The sequence below is a fragment of the Euleptes europaea genome, chromosome 17 (assembly GCF_029931775.1).
Source record: "Euleptes europaea isolate rEulEur1 chromosome 17, rEulEur1.hap1, whole genome shotgun sequence".
Classification (NCBI taxonomy): Eukaryota; Metazoa; Chordata; class Lepidosauria; order Squamata; family Sphaerodactylidae; genus Euleptes; species Euleptes europaea.
The window spans coordinates 48,970,189-48,987,258 of record NC_079328.1 but is presented as its reverse complement, the minus strand read 5'-3'; the positions used below and the strand labels follow the sequence as shown (position 1 = coordinate 48,987,258).

The 17,070-nt window shown below is 47.5% G+C and overlaps 1 protein-coding gene across 1 annotated transcript; it reads left to right on the top strand.

The window, feature by feature from the left end:
- Window positions 1-58: 58 nt before the first annotated feature.
- CA5A (carbonic anhydrase 5A) lies at window positions 59-16,330 on the top strand. The gene is made up of 7 exons (XM_056862388.1): window positions 59-329; window positions 4,598-4,795; window positions 9,427-9,545; window positions 10,868-10,963; window positions 12,622-12,684; window positions 13,489-13,644; window positions 16,121-16,330. Exons 1-7 carry the CDS (start codon window positions 59-61, stop codon window positions 16,328-16,330), a joined length of 1,113 nt encoding a protein of 370 aa, XP_056718366.1.
- Window positions 16,331-17,070: the final 740 nt, after the last annotated feature.

The following is a 17,070-nucleotide window of genomic DNA, read 5'->3' as shown; positions in this document are numbered from 1 at the left end:
AGCCACGGCCCCTCTCCATGGCTCACCAGGGTCTCAGGTGGAGGTCTTTCTCGCGGGGATGCCTCTGCCGCGTCCCCGCCTCCTGGCGCGCCGGCTGCCTTGCTCTTCTCCCCGGGCGGAGGCGGGCCCGGAAGGGGGCGGCTCGGCTCGGCCCCGGAGAGGAGCCAGCGGGGCGGCCGCGGCGCTTCCCCTCCGCCTGCCTGCCTGCCTGCCGGCCATGGCTCTCCTGGCCCCGCGGCTCCTCCTGCGCCTCGCCTCGGCCGCGGCCCCCGGCAGGGCCGGCCTGTGCAGCCTGGGCTGCTGCGCCTCCTACCGCCTCCGCGACGGCCGTGAGTGACCCCCCCACCCCCTTAACGGGGACTTTCTCTGCGCCTACCCTGCAGGGCGGGCGGGTCTCTAGAGCGAGCTGGGACCGTCGGGGTCCCCCCATCGGTCTCCCGGTGCAGCCTCTTCCCCTTGCAGAATTGCATGCTGGGGTCCTCTCCCGCCCCCTCATTCTGCCCCCCTAATTTCGCCCTGCAGTGTGGGCTCTCCAGGGAGGGCTCTTTTAGGGTGTCCTCCCTCCCCCCCCCCCAAATCCTGTTCCTGCTTGCAGGGCCTTTAATGTGCTCCTGGACTGGAATCTCGCCCAGTCTTCTACGAGCCTGCATGTCTGCCTCTTCCCATCCTGTCCACAATTGCCCACGTGTCTTTCTTGAGGCTTTCTCAGTGCCTACCCTGCAGGGTGGGCCTCTAGGGCGAGCTCTGACTGCTGGGGTCCCCTTCCCCTATAGGACCCCTAGTACAGCCCCTTCCCCTTGCCGAATTGCATGAACACAGGAAGCTGCCTTATACTGAATGAGACCCTTCTTAGTCCATCCAAGTCAGTATCGTCTGCTCAGACCGGCAGCAGCTCTCCAGGGTCTCAGGCAGGGGGTCTTTCACATCACCTACTTGCCTAGTCCCTTTAACTGGAGATGCCGGGGATTGAACCTGGGAACTTATGCATGCCAAGCAGAGGCTGTACCTCTGAGCCACAGCCCCTCCCATGTTGGGGGGTCTCTCCCCCCCCATTCTCTTCCCTACCTGCCCCCCTAATTTTGCCCTGCAGTGTGGGCTCTCCAGGGAGGGCCCTCTTAGGGTTTCCTGCCCCCATCCCAAATCCTGTTCCTGCTGTCATCCGACGAAGGGATCTTTGGGGTCTCCGCCCTGGACATCTTGTTGGCCTTTAAGGCGTTCCTGGACTGGAATCTCGCTCAGTCCTACATGTCTGCCTCTTCCCATCGTGATCTATCTTCCTATCATGTCAACAGTTCCCCACTTTCCGCTCACCCCTTTCTTTTGCCTTTATATCTGCCTCCCCAGTTGTGCGTACTCAGGTCTGGCACTCTGTAGGGTGAGCTCTAAGGAGGTTCCCCATAATAACCCCAACGCATCCTCCTCTTCTCCCTTCTTTTCCTCACTTAATGCATATCTGCTCTGTGCCATGTTTTCCCATCCCGCCTTGTAGAGTTCTCCAAGGCCGCTCTTGGCATTGCCCGCAATACAAATGCCATCACTCCCTTTCTTATCCATGTGGGGCTCCCAGCCCAGACAGCGTATGGGGAAGGAGTCACCCTGGTTGTATCTTTGGCCACCTCCGTTGGGCTTTGCCTAGAGAAGTGACCCCCCCCTGCCACCACCCTTTTCTCTTTGTAGCCTGGCCACTGGCAATGTCTCTTCTGCCTCCCTCTGTCCATTGAGGATAACGCTGTGCCCATCTGGCAAAGGCATCTCTAGCCCCAGAAAGCTGCTGCCCCAACGGAAATTAGGGAAAGGAATTCTTCTGGTATTTGTCCTGATAAAAACTGCCCGTCTTGGTTCTGCAGGACTTCCAGCTGCCCTTCTGCTGTAGCGGACTAATCCGGTTACTTCTTGGAGATTTTCTGAGGGTGCAGCATAGCTTTCTCACCCCTCCCTCCCCACCCGATTTGGCATGGCTGCTCACCTCTCCTCCCCTTCTGCGGTCACCAGGGAGTGCCTGTTTCCGTGCCCCTCCCTCCAGAGTTTCCTCTGCAAATAAATTGCTCAGACAATCCCCAGGCCTGTTCCTGGAACGCCGGCCTTCTCCAAAACATGCGCAAACAGTTTGGGTGTGCCAAGTAGTGGTGTGTGTGTGTGTGGGGGGGGTGTTGCAGGAAAGAATTAGGAAAGTGGTGCTTTCATTTTTTGCCTGTTGTTCCCCCTTCAACCAGGCTGTTCTGCTCTCCCCCCATTTGTTTTTTGGCTTCAGCTTGGGAAAAATGGGGCATGAGCAGTTGTGAGAGGGAAGTGACGACACCCCTTCTGCCGGCAGATATTCCCTGGTAAAAGCTGCACTTTTATCTCATTGGTGATTTTATTTGAGACGGTGGATCATTGCCTTCAACTGCAGCTAGAGTATATCATAGAATAGAATCATAGAGTTGGAAGGGACCACCAGGGTCATCTAATCCAACCCCCTGCATAATGCAGGAAATTCACAACTAACCCCTACACACACACACACACACAGTGACCCCTGCTCCATGCCCAGAAGATGGCCAAGGTGCCATCCCTCTCATGAACTGCCTAAGGTCATAGAATCCGCCTTGCTGACAGATGGCCATCTAGCCTCTGCTTAAAAACCTCCAGGGAAGGAGCGCTTACCACCTCCCGAGGAAGCTTGCTCCACTGAGGAACCGCTCTGTTAGAAAATTCTTCCTAATGTCTAGACAGACTTTGCACTTGAGAAAAGAGATGACTAAGAGGGGACACAATAGAGGTTTATAAATTTACGCAGGGGATGGAGAGAGTTGAAAAAAGAGAGCTTTTTCTCTCTGTCCCCAAATACTAGAACTCAAGGGCATCCAATGAAGCTGATGGGCAATAGAATCAGAAAAGACGAAAGGAAATACTTCTTTACACACTGAGTTATTAACATGTGGAATTTGCTGCCCGAGGATGTAGCAATGGCCACAGGCATAGACAACTTGAAAGGGGGATTAGCCAGATTCATGGAGGAGTGGTTTATCAGTGGCTACTAGCCATGGTGCCGAAAGGGAACCTCCACATTCAGAGGCAGTCAGTCTCTGAATCCCAGTGCCAGGAGGCAACATCCGGAGAAGGCCTCGGCCTCTATGCCCTGTTGTTGGACCTCCAGAGGAACTGGTTGGCCACTGTGTGAGACAGGATGCTGGACTTGCTGGACCACTGGTCTGATGCAGCAGGTTCTTAATGACAGGCAGGAATCTAAGCTGCGCCACTTTTCCTAGTATGGAAACACACAGTTAACTATACCCCTCTGTCCCTCTCTCTCTCTCTCCTGTGTGCTGCTTCATGCTACCTTCCTTCTTGCCTCCCATGAACACATGAAGCTGCCTGATACTGAATCAGACCCTTGGTCCATCAAAGTCAGTATTGTCTACTCAGACCGGCAGCGGCTCTCCAGGGTCTCAGGCTGAGGTCTTTCACATCACCTACCTGCCTGGTCCCTTTAACTGGAGATGCCAGGGATTGAACCTGGGACCTTCTGCATGCCAAGCAGATGCTCTACCACTGAGCCACAGCCCCTTCCCAGTTGTAATTCCTGAAGCTCTCCAGACCCGACTTGGCGGTTGGCAGCCCTGATTCCTACTGCAACTCGCTTCACCGAACAAGTACCTGCTTTTAGTTTAGAGAGTGCCAAAAAAAGGGTATTATTCTTCCCCAAAGCAGCTTTGTGGTACCATCAAGATTGTCTCTGGAGCTGTGTTTATATTTGTTGCTTCATTGTGGTAATATGCACAGATGAGGGGGTGGGATGAAACAACATCAAAGGCTCATTGTTAAATCTGTAATAGGATCTTGAAAGCCACCTTGTGAATTATTGGATCATGCAAGGAGCTTATTGCAGAATGGGTAGATGCACGTTAATGTCGTGCAAATCTAACAGCGAGTTTTATTGTTAAATCTGAATCGTGCCAGCGTGTTGCTTTCTCTAATACAGCCCTTAATTTAAGGACTTCGGCTGGGATCCAAAGAATTATTTTGCGTGCCTAGTGGGATTTGTTTACCTCTTTATTTTGAGCAATGGGGTCTTAGAGCTGGGTTGCCTGCTGCTTTTGAAACTCCACTCGGGTTCAGAACTGGGTTGCCACATGACATGGAGGGAAATGTCAGAGTGCCTAGTCCGAAAGAGTGCCAAGTCCGAAATGGGCAGAAATAGTAGCATGATTTTGTGGATCCTGGCTATGTTTCTCCAAGCAGCTTCTGCTGCTTGAGTTGTCTAAAAAACTCTGTATGAGACCCATACAGCGTGAGAGCCAGTGTGGTATAGTAGATGGTAGAAGTGGGGATTTGAACTCAGGTCACCCTGTTTACTAGTCTATCCACTCTTAACAGGGTGACCCGAGTTCAAATCCCCACTTTTACCATGGAAGCTCACTGGGCGACTTTGGGCCTGTCTCAAACTCTCAACATGGCATACCACACAGGATTGTTGTTGTGAGAAAATGGAAGAGGGGCGAGTGATGTTCTAAAAAGCCGCTTTGAGTTCCAACAGGGGCAGAAAAGCAGGATGTAAATAAATAAATACAAAATGCATAAGAGGCTCGGTTTGTATTTTTTTTCCTGTTTGTAGTGCACCCTCTGTGGCAGAGCCCAATTACAATTCCTGGAGGGAGTCGACAGTCTCCGATCAACATCCAGTGGAGAGACAGCGTCTATGACCCTCACCTGAAACCCCTGGAAATACGCTACGACCCAGCCAGCTGCCTTCATATGTGGAACAACGGCTACTGCTTCCTGGTCGAATTTGAGGACTCCACAGAAAAATCATGTAAGAGCAGCTGCAGTAAGCTTTGGGAAATGCCCGGGCAGAGGGTCAGTTGTGAAAGCTGCCCTTAGAAAGGATGGTTTGAACTGAACTCCCGGAGAGCTGTTTCATAGCTAAGTGTTTATATGCAGTGGTGAGCAGTCACTGATGTGTTAGGCATGAATTGTGAGTCTTAAATGTAAGGCCTGCGTTCAAATGTGAGCCTGGTGGGGCAAGAGGTTTTGCCCTGGGTCAGGGCCCTGTTTAAAGAGCGTTGGAGCCTATGAGAAGCAGCCTCGTGGCCTTAGTTGGCACCCTGGAGTTCCGTAAGCCTTGCAGCTGCATACTGTGCTGGTGTGGTAACAAAGCATGCCAGTTACTCTCACAGAATCATAGAATTGGAAGGGACCACCAGGGTCATCTAGTCCAACCCCCTGCACAATGCAGGACATTCAGAACTACCTCCCTCCCCACATACACACACACCCAGTGATCCCTACTCCCTGCCCAGAAGGTGGCCAAGATGCCCTCCCTCTCATGAACTGACTAAGGTCATAGAATCAGCACTGCTGACAGGTGGCCATCTAGCCTCTGCTTAAAAACCTCCAGGGAAGGAGAGCTCACCACCTCCCAAGGAAGTCTGTTCCACCAAGGAACTGCTCTAACTGTTAGAAAATTCTTCCTGATGTCTAGACGGAAACTCTTTTGATTTAATTTCAACCCGTTGGTTCTGGTCCGACCTTCTGGGGCAACAGAAAACAACTCGGCACCATCCTTCATATGACAGCCCTTCTCAGCCTAACCCACCTCATAGGGTTGTTGTGAGGATAAAACAGAGGAGAATAGAATTATGTGAGACACCTTGGGTCCCCATTGGGGGGAAAGGTGGGATATACATGAATAATTTCATCCTCACAACAATCCTGTGAAGTAGGTTAGGCCGAGATATAGTGACTCGGTGATCTGGGGGCCCCTGAATCCAAGTCTCCCCACTCTATATCCAACACTCCAATCACTGCCTCTCTTTCGGTATGACTTCTCTCTACAGAAATGCAAAAGGTAATCCTTGCAAGCTGCCTTCCATGTAGGCTGGGGCAGCACCTTTACTGCAAAAGTGTTACCTCCTATGTTTTTCACATGACCCTTTTCGGGGGAGGAACCCTGCAATATTATCGCCTACCGTTTCGGCTTGTGTGTCCTCAGGTGGAAAGCAGAAATCCAGCATTAACCATTAATGAAATAAAAGGCTGCTTATCTCTTTGGATGTATTAACAAAGATAAGCTTTTGAATAATGCACTCGAAAATATCTATAAGGCAAGATAGGCGCTCGTTTTCCAGCAAAGCATTCTCTGGTGGTTCTTGGCATCGTTTAAGCTGCGCTAAACAGTAGGGGAAATGAAAAGAGCAGTTTTTCTAGCATTGCAGGGATTCTTCTTTTCTTTAAAACTGAAAAGGCAAGTTTTATGAGCTCACTGTAACCGAGTACTTTGCGTTAAACGTAATGGATGTTTCCACATAAACAGATAAGATAGGGCATAAAAAGCCCTGAGCAATTTAGCCAATGGGTGTGAACAGTGGCTGTTACCGCACTAGGTATTCCCAGCGATGTATCAAGAGTTTGGAAATGTTATAAAAAACATCGCTTTAAAAGGGTTTTTGGATGCTACGGCTAAAAATGGTTGGAAGACGTCTTCACAGCTAAAGGGGCCAAACAAAGTGCGAACAGTATTTTTTATAACAGTTTCAAACTCTTAATACATCGGTGGGAATACATAGAAAGTGCGAACCCTATTTTTTATAACATTTCCAAACTCTTAATACATCGCTGGGAATACCTAGTGCGGTAACAGCCAGTAATTCTTTGTTGCACGTGGTTTGTGTGTGGGTAGAGTATCTGGCAGCTTTTCAGTTAGCTTCATTGTACAGATTTCGACTTAACCTAGTTAGCCGATCAGCTGTTTGGAAAGAGGGCGCCGGCTGACCTTCCGCCAAGTTGGCTGCTAACTCAGTTGGTGTGTGGCCACTCTAAAGCAGGGGGGAAGGCTGCAGTTGGTAGCCATGGGCTGGGCAATGGCTGTATTCACTCTTAAAGGTCATTTCAGGTGAGTGGCCGTGTTGCTCTGCAGCATTGCCCTTTAGCGATCGATGCCAGGATTCGCAAATCAGCTTGCAAGAGCCCCCTTCAGGCTCTGCCTGTGTGACACACTGAAGGAGATCGAGGCAAATGGTTGACAGAGCTGTCAGCAGAAAGGAATCGCTGTTCTTCCCCTCTGCAGTCTGAGTTCGTAGTATCCTGACATTGCTTAACTTTCTTGCTGTTCTCTGCCTTTGTACACCGTTCTTCGGCTGCTGCTAAACTGAATTGCTTGGTGGAGTTATTACCAAATTTCATTGGAAGGTTACCCCAGAAGTGACGGCCTTCAAAACCAGATTTTCTTGCCTCTTGAGAGACTCCCCTCTATGCTTCCTCTATACTTCCCTCTATACTTTGGAGGGGCTGCCCCGCTGTGTGTGTGTGTGGAGGGAACATTTGCTCAGTCCACTTGGTTGCATTACTTCATCAGCCTCATTTTCTAGATCTGCTTGGGAGTCCTAGTGATTGACATTGTTATTTCAGATCGTGTATTAAAACAGTTGTTATAATTACACCAGTGTACTAGATCGGGGTCCCCAAAGCCCATGGGTGCCCTGGTGCGGGCCAAGTGTTTTTAGAAAGTGGGTGGGGCCTCTGCTTGGCCACTGAAGAAGAAGAAGGGTTGTGTTTTTATACCCCGCTTTTCTCTACTGAAAGGAGTCTCAAAGAAGCTTACAATCACCTTCCCTTCCCCTCCCCACAACAGACACCTTGTGATGTAGGTGGGACTGAGAGAGTTCTGAGAAAACTGTGACTAGCGCACGGTCACCCTGCAGGCGTCATGTGGATGAGCGGGGAATCAGACCCGGTTCTCCAGATTAGAGTCCACTGCTCTTAACCACGACGCCACGCTGGCTGTCATTGGAGATCTGATTGGCTGTGCAGATTAAAATAACGTTTTGGTGGCAGCTGCTAAAACAGTGTTGGTTTTATTCTCTTTCTCACTCCTCTTTCCCACTTGGGCTTCCTCTGTGTGTGGCTCCGCCTCCTGCAGAGGCCATTTTATGGTTGGCTCCACCTCCTGTGGCATCCGTTTTGTGGTGCTTGCAACCCTGATTCCAGAGATGCCCATGGGAGGCCACCGAAGAAGTCCAGGGTCACTATGCAGAGTTAGACGAGAGCAAACCACCTATTCTGTCTCTTACCTTGAAAACCCTACAGGGTCACCATAAGCCGACTGAGGCTTGTCAACACTTTACACCACGCTAGGTACACTACAGTGTGGTTGTGTTATTTAGCTGCCCAGTGAGCAAAAGCTCCTTCCTCAGGCTGTGATGCTCAATCACTTCTGCTGGTGACAACCAAGCTCATCTCTGTGTGTGTGTTAAGTGCCGTCAAGTCGCTTCCGACTCATGGCGACCCTATGAATGAAAGTCCTCCAAAATGTCCTATCTTGGACAGTTCATCTTTCCTGAATACTAAATGCTTAACTTTTTAAAAAATCTGTCCCATGTGCTTCCTTCTTTATGTTCTTTCCTTCTTTTCTTTCCTTGCTTCGGCCCTTTAGCAAAAGTAGAGAGATGCAGGTAGACAAGAGTAAAAGAAATGTGGATTTAAAGTGAGAGTGAAGAACAATGCAGAAAGCCGGAAAGAGAAACAGGTGTTGGAAAAGAAGTAGAAATATGGCATCCGGGACCAGATTCAAATGGGATCCCCGCGAACGGTGAGGTTAGTTATGCAGCATGAAAACAAAGCAAATGTGACATTCTTGCTCTGTTGCCACCTGTTGGCTGATCGTGGGCACGTAGCATTGGTGTAGGCAGCAGTTCCCAAAAATGTTGGGCCTGTCAGTGGATCGGTGGAAGGGGTGTGGATTTCAGCAGTTCCCAACTGGGCAAGGGCAAAGGGCTTTCGGTTCTGGTTAAAGAGTAGGGATGGAAGGTTTTGCAACAAGGAGACGAAATCCTGTGACAGAGCCCCTGAACTGAGCATATTTTATAGGGATACAACACAAGAAGACTCATGCGGCATCTGGTTAATGTCCCTAGAGACAAATTAGCGTCCGCCGCTCATGTGGAGGAGAGGGGAATCAAACCCAGTTCTCCAGATTAGAGTCCACCGCTCCAAATCACCTCTCTTAACCACTGCACCACGCTGGCTAGCTTCTTTGCGAGGGCAGGTGATACTAGAGCTCTGTGACTGGCACTCAGGTTGAGCTGTGAAGGCAGGGGCAAACCAGATTGGGATTATGGTGCTGGGGGGAGTGTTTAAGTGCCCCCCCCCCCGCATACCATTTCCCTGATTGAAAATGCTTTAATCCCCAGACATTTCCCATCTCTGCACTGCTACCGTTTTACACCTGCCCGGTGCTTTCACCAAGTCTGCCTGTTCTTCTACAAACCTGCTTCCATCTTGGCTTCCCACCACCCCACCCTTTGAGAGTCGGGTGTCCTCAAAGGCTAGAGGTTTGGCTTGCTAAGAACTGTGACCGTTCTAGTCCTGCTACTACCGAATGCCGTTTCAGCGCATGCCTTTTATTTGGAGGTCTGTTCTCCTAACATCTTTATATTTCTCCAAAAGTTATTACAGGAGGCCCCTTGGAAAACCTTTACCGGCTGAAGCAGTTCCACTTTCACTGGGGGGCCATAAATGAATGGGGCTCTGAACACACAGTGGACTGTAAAGTTTTCCCAGCAGAGGTAAGTAGAAGAAAAGGGATGGTTGGGTTGCTGGTGGCAAAACCACAGGCACAGGGGGGGATAACAATTGGATCTCCCAGTATTTTCCTTTTCTGGCATGTAGCTGTGTGTACAGGAGAGTGGGGTGTCGATTTGTTATTTTAAGTCTGTTCCCTCCGCGTTGGCCGCAGTCAACCCTGCAGGGAAAGATGCTGGGACCAGTATCTTTTTCTTCTGAGGCTCTTTTCACTTAGAGGGGATAATTTGGGTTAAGAAAAGTCCATACTCTGCTAGGGTGTGTAAGTGTGCCCTGCGGGAGATTGAAAGTATATTGACCATATGCTCTTGTATTGTCCATTTTATTGTGAAATTCGTGCGGTCCTTTTAGATCCCTTTCTCTCAAATCATGTAGATCAAGCTGATGATAGTAAGATCAAATTGTTGTAATCCTCCCGAGATTTTGAGACTACTGAATCTGTGGCTAAATTTTTTGATGAAATTGTTAAGAGGCGGAGGTTAAATGATGTTTAGAGGGTTGGTTTTATTTGATCGACTGCTTGATGGTATGCCAATAAAGATACTGAAATTTGGGTTAAGGGCTAAACATCCCCTTCCCTTTGTCTTGAGCAAACTCTGATTGTTGGTTTCCTTGTCCCCCCAAATGCACTTAGCTTTTTTAAAACTTGAGAGATCCGTGGTACAACCCTAAGTAGGTATTTCAGTTTAAGCCATTGTCTCTAAATAGGATTGTGTTGCCTGTGAGGTTTGAGGCAGAGTGTCAGTCTGAAATCAGCTGCTGTAAACTTGACATTAACTCCGCTGATCTCAGAACTGCCACTTCAGGTGTTATAACATCAGAAGAGCCCTGCTGGATCAGACCGGCGGTCCATCTAGTCCAGCATCCTGTCTCTCACAGTGGCCAACAACAGAGATTAGAAGCTGAGGCCTTTCCCTGATGTTGCCTCTTGGCACTGTTATTCCGAGGTTGACTGCCTCTGAACATGGAGGCTTGGCTCCCTGATGTTCTCACAAGCGGAGTGCTAGAATGTCTCACATGATTGCGTTTTGCTAAGGAAGATTCACAAAGGAAATGGCTGTAGTGGATCTTCTTCCCAAGAACTGCATGCCTTGGCTTTGTCTCTTTGGTCAACACATTGACAAGGCCGGAGATGTGGCTGTTTATATGACCTAGTAGCTAGATGGCCACATTTCCCTTTCATGGGCTACATTCGGGAGCCTGTCGTGTCAGCTCTGTGAGTCAAACCCAGTTCATTTATGCCTCTTGAAGAAAATACAGTTCTAGTCACATTTTTGTCTCAAATACAGATTCCATTTTGTTTCAGCTGCATTTAGTACACTGGAATTCTTGCAAGTTTTCGAGTTTTGAAGAAGCTGTAATGGAGGATAATGGTTTGGCCGTCATTGGAGTCTTTTTGGAGGTATGGTCTCAACAAAACTGCAGCTCTTCCACTCCAAACTCTAAAAAATTACCTTTGTGGTGGCAGGGGCTGATTTATTTTTGTTTACATGACAACAGCAATGGGTAAACATATATCGTAAGAACATAAGAAGAGCGCTGTTGGATCAGGCCAGCGGTCAATCTAGTCCAGCATCCTGCCTCACACAGTGGCCAACCGGTCCCGCCAACAACAGGGCGTAAAGGTCGAGGCCTTCCCCTGATGATATAGTGGTTAACTACCTCTGAATGTGGGTGTTCTCTTCAGTCACCATGGCTAAAGCCACTTATAGACCTGTTCTCCATGAATCTCAGATTCCCTTTTAAAGCTCTCTGTGATCACTATCTCTACTGGCAGTGAATTCCACACTCGAATTCTTGTTTTGTCTGTCCTGAATCTATTTTCTGACAATTTCATTGGGTATCCTCAAGTTCTAGTATTATGGAATGTTTTGAATAATCTCAACTATTAAGAAACATATGGTAGGGATGGGAGTTGGTATAAGAGACCAAAAAAGTATTATGAAGAAAGAAAGGAGAAAGAATTCAGCGCAGCTCCTTGCAAAATCAGACATGTAAACATAAAATCTATATGCAGAACATATAATTAGGAAAGCTGGATTAGATTTAGATGAAGGTGGAGTGAAAATTGGAGGGAGGAACATTAATAATTTGAGAGATGCTGATGATACTACATTATTGGCAGAAAATAGTGAAGATTTGAAACAACTACTGCTGAAAGTTAATAGAGAAAGTGCCAAAGCAGGACTACACCTGAACATCAAGAAAACAAAAGTAATGACTACAGGAGAATTACACAACTTTAAGGTTGACAATGAAGAAATTGAAATTGTTCAAGACTTTCTATTCCTTGGCTCCACCATCAACCAAAAGGGAGATTGCAGCCAAGAAATTAGAAGGAGATTGAGACTGGGAAGGGCAGCCATGAAGGAGCTAGAAAAGATTTTGAAGTGTAAGGATGTGACTCTGGCCACCAAGACTAGATTAATTCACGCCATCATATTCCCTATTACTATGTATGGGTGTGAAAGCTGGACAGTGAAGAAAGCTGATAGGAAGAAAATAGATTCCTTTGAAATGTGGTGTTGGAGGAGAGTGTTACAGATTCCGTGGACTTCCAAAAAAACAAATCAGTGGGTTATAGATCAAATCAGGCCTGAACTGACCCTAGAAGCTAAAATGACTAAACTGAGGCTATCGTATTTTGGTCACGTCATGAGACGACAAGAGTCACTGGAAAAGACCGTCATGATAGGAAAAGTTGAGGGCAGCAGGAAAAGAGGAAGACCCAACAAGAGATGGATGGACTCAATAAAGGAAGCCACAGCCTTCAATTTGCAAGATCTGAGCAAGGCTGTCAAAGATAGGACATTTTGGAGGACTTTCATTCATAGGGTCGCCATGAGTCGGAAGCGACTTGACGGCACTTAACACACACACAAACATAAAGTCAACTATTTGATTGGTTCAAATTTTTCTTTCCCTGTTCCACAAGCTCAGGGTCAATAATGTTGATCCACGAATCCTAGAGCAATGGTGTAAAGGCAGTTTGAGAGAATGCCGCCACCTCAGGGTGTCCCGAAAGTAGAAAAACCAACCGTTTTCATCTTTGCCTTCCAGATCGGGGCCAATCACAGCGGGTTGCAGAAACTAGTCGAGGCCTTACCATCAATTAAACACAAGGTAACAATGGTTTGAACATCAATTGCCTTCCTGTATCCAAGGGCTGTTTTGCATGTTGCATGTTCAGGTTCAGCTCTGAGCATGTGCTCAACTGAGAGCTGCAACCAGTCATGGGTCCTTGAGGAGTACACCCAAATGCTACACTAGTTTGTTGCATTCACATGTGCACTTAAAACATGTTTAAAGTGCACATCTGAAAAGGTCCTGTTTGAAGTGGACTTAGAATGCCTGTACCGTGTGCATCCCCTGTCTTTGGGAGGTTTGAACCGTGTCTGTTGGTCAGTTATGACACTGCCTGTCTTTAGTCTCTGTAGATCCAGCTGTGACCATAACATGAATGCATGCAGTTGCCTTATACTGAGTCAGACTATTGGTCCATCAAAGTCAGCTTTCAGACTGGCAGCAGCTCTCCCATCACCTACTGCCTGATCCTTTTAACTGGAGATGCCACTGGGTATTGAACCTGGGACCTTCTGCATGCCAAGCAGGTGCTCTACCACTGAGCCACAGCCCCTCCCCAGCCTGTAGCTCTCAGTGAAGGGAGACTTACCCATTTGATAGCTCCTCACTGCCCTGTGAGGTAGGCCAGTCTGAGGCATAAGCCCAGGGTCACTTAGTGACTCTGAGTGGGGATTTGACATCTGGGTTTCACCAGTCAAACCATTCTAGCCACTAGACGGTGCCGGTTGCCCTATGCAGAACTGAGGATTCTCTTTCCATGGTTGGTTGGTGGAAGCTGGATATTGCAAGCCAAGTGGCCCGTTACGAATGGCCCAAACTCATCCTGATGCTTCAATTTGCCAGGATACGCTTGTTGAATTTGATGTATTTGATCCGTCCTGCTTGTTACCAACGTGCCCAGATTATTGGACCTACTCTGGGTCTTTGACCACTCCGCCGCTAACCGAGTCTGTCACCTGGATCATCAAGAAGAAGCCAATAGAGGTCGATGAAGACCAGGTACGTCCAAAGAAAACCGCTGCATGCTGGGGTTGAAAAGGGAACGGAGGGGTGTAACTCTCAATTCAAATGTTACTTTCCAATAATCGAACATTGCAGAACAAGAATCTTTATAAAGTGAAACCTGTTGGGACAGTAAAACAATGGTTTTATTGAAAACCAATCCAATCATTGTATGTTACAATCATAGATCAGCCAAGAATGACAGACAGGGAGAGTCGGAATATCAACATACAATAAAATTTCAAAGCCAGGTAATAGGCTGATTTCCATAGTAGAGACATAATTAATAAAGACTTAACCAGCTGCTTCCTTGCTGAACATGCCGAGACACAAAATTTGGCCACCTTATAGGTGGTTTCGCTAAAACGATCTGAAAGGAGGAGGAAAATATAAAATTCATCAGGTCTGCCTGGAAAATTTGATAAGATTGGAGTTATGTATAGAGACTGAATGTCCAAACACAAAGGGCAATTCGATAACACATGGTTGACTGTTTCAACAGTGTCCAACAGGGAGGGGCCATGGCTCAGTAGCAGACCATCTGCTTTTCATGCAGAAGGTCCCAAGTTCAATCCCCAGCATCTCCAGTTAATAGGATCAGGCAGTAGGTGATGTGAAAGTCCTCCGCCTGAGACCCTGGAAAGCTGGCTGCCGGTGTAGGCAATCCTTACCTTAATGGACCAAGGGTCTGATTCAGTATAAGGCAGCTTCGTGTCTGTTGAAAGTAAGGGATACATTTATATCTCCTTTCCAAAAGAGCTGATGGTAAAAGATTAAAGCAGGCATAGAAGGCCCTTCAATATTTAGAGAATTCTAAAACATAGACACGGTCTGCCAGATAAAAGTTTTTACTGTGATTCCATACCACTGAATAAGATCGTGCCCGTGCTCTGTCTACTTGAAAGACAGGGAGTTTCGTATATCTTCCCCATGTTCCTCAGTGGAACAGGCTTCCTCAGGAGGGGGTAAGCTCTCCTTCCATGGAGGTTTTTAAGAAGAGGTTAGATGGCCATCTGTCAGCAGTGCTGATTCTGTGACCTTAGGCAGATGGTGAGAGGGAGGGCATCTTGGCCATCTTCTGGTCACTGGGTGTGTGTGTGGGGGGGGAGGTAGTTGTAAATTTCCTGCATTGTGCAGGGGGTTCGACTAGATGACCTTGGTGGTTCCTTCCAACTCTATGATTCTATGCTAGTTGTCATTTTTACCATTTGCTTTGGTCCTGTGCAGACATAGTGCCTACTCGTAGCTTGTTTCTCTTAGCTACTGTTGTGTTGTGTATGAATGCCTAATTTGTAGTTAAATGTTGGTCTCAAACCAGGTCTTGCCTTAACCATGGCTTGGTCAGTGTCTGTTTCCACACTTTTCTGCTAAGTATGTCTAGATGTGATACTCGGCTCAGTCAGCTAAGCCAGGGTTTAGATGAATGTTTGGGATCTTAGCCAGATTAAGATGACTTAATGGTATTTCTACACTGATCCCCTGGCTTGTTCGTAGCAAAGTCATGGAAATGGGGATTCACAGCAGCTTAAAAGTGAAGATGGGTTAGAGAGGATGCATATAGTTCTGCTGCCTGTAGACTCCTGGCTGGAATATTGGAATATTAAGATTGAGGGGTACAACTTGTTTAAAAGGGAGAGACAGATAAGGAAGAGGGGAGTAGTAGCATTATATGTCAAAGATGTGTATACTTGTGAAGAAATACATGAATCTGAGAATGGACGTCCAGTCAAGAATCTGTGGGTAAAATAAGAAAGAAAGATGTAGACAAGCAGGAACGTGTCCAGAGGAGGGCAACAAAGATGGTGAGGGGTCTGGAGACCAAGTCCTATGAGGAAAGGTTGAAGGAGCTAGGTATGTTGAGCCTTAAGAGGAGAAGGCTAAGAGGTGATATGATAACCATCTTCAAGTACTTCAAAGGCTGTTATATAGAGGATGGTGCTGAGTTGTTTTCTGTTGCCCCAGAAAGTCAGACCAGAACCAACAGGTTGAAATTAAATCAAAAGAGTTTCAGGTCTAGACATTAGGAATAATTTTCTAAAAGTTAGAGCAGTTCCTCAGTGGAACAGGCTTCCCCGGGAGGTGGTAAGTGCTCCTTCCCTGGAGGTTTTTAAGCAGAGGCTAGATGGCCATCTGTCAGCAATGCTGATTCTATGACCTTAGGCAGGGAGGGAACCTTGGCCATCTTCTGGGCATAAAGTAGGGGTCACTGTGTGTGTGTGGAGGAGGTAGTTGTGAATTTCCTGCATTGTGCAGGGGATTGGACTAGATGACCCTGGTGGTCCCAACTCTATGATTCTGTGACTCCTCACACTCCTGGAAATGATAAGTTGTCAACGCTGTCATTGGATTTCATCTGCAGAGGCAGCCACGTCTGATCTTCCACAGCTCTGGAAAAGAGTGTGGTAATATGGTCAGTAGGGATTCTTTTTGGTCTTCCTTTTGCCCTCCTGATTTTCCTGTTACTCATTCTCAGCTCGAGATGTTTCGGATGTTACTCTTTACCGCTCTCGGAGAGGAAGAGCACCGGATGGTGGACAACTTCCGTCCGCTTCAGCCGCTGATGGATCGGACTGTCCGTTCTTCTTTCTCGAGCCAGTATCGGCTGAACATCGAAAATGGATCTGAGGAGCATTTTCAACCTGCCAGCCGGCAAAGGTCCCTCAAGGGGACCATGCATCTTTAAGAGGAAAACGAGATCAGAAATATCACTAGCACTTTATATATAATCTAAAAGTATATCTGGCTGCATATTCGAGGTCTTCATTCAGTTGTTTTAAAGAGGTTGGGGGGATTCTTGCCTTCTACTCTCCTAATGTGCTGTCTCTTCTGCAGTAGACCCACCTGCCTTAAAAGAACCCCTCTCGCAAGTAAAGCAATTCTTAACATGCTTAGAGTTCTAAGCGCCCAGAGTCAGGACCACTCGCCGTATTTTTGACCGATCCTCAGTTATCTGAACTGAATGGTGACGAAAGGTGTCTCCACACAGACACTTTTATGGAAAACAGTGTGCATCTTAAGCTCAGCTGTCTTCATGAAAGGAAATACAACATTTTGGATTTAGGGTGGTGGCTGTTTTTTAATCTGGTGCTTCTCTTGGTCCACAAAGTCCAATCTTATCTACCTCTGAAGTATAGAGCCTCTAATTTTATAAGCAGTTGTCTTATTTTTCACTGTATCTTTGAGTCTTACTAGAGGCATTCTGCTGTTGCTATTTTGGGGGCAGAAAATGAGAGAAGTGGTAAGGACTAACAGTTCAATCCTTAAGGAGAGTTACTGCAGTCTAAACCCATTCCTTTTGATGGGCTGAGACTGGAGTTAACTCTCTTTAGGATTAACTCTCTTTAGGATTATCCAATCCTAAAGACCTCAGAATGTCATCCTAAACACAGTTCCTTAGAAGCATAGGTCCATTAAAATCAATGG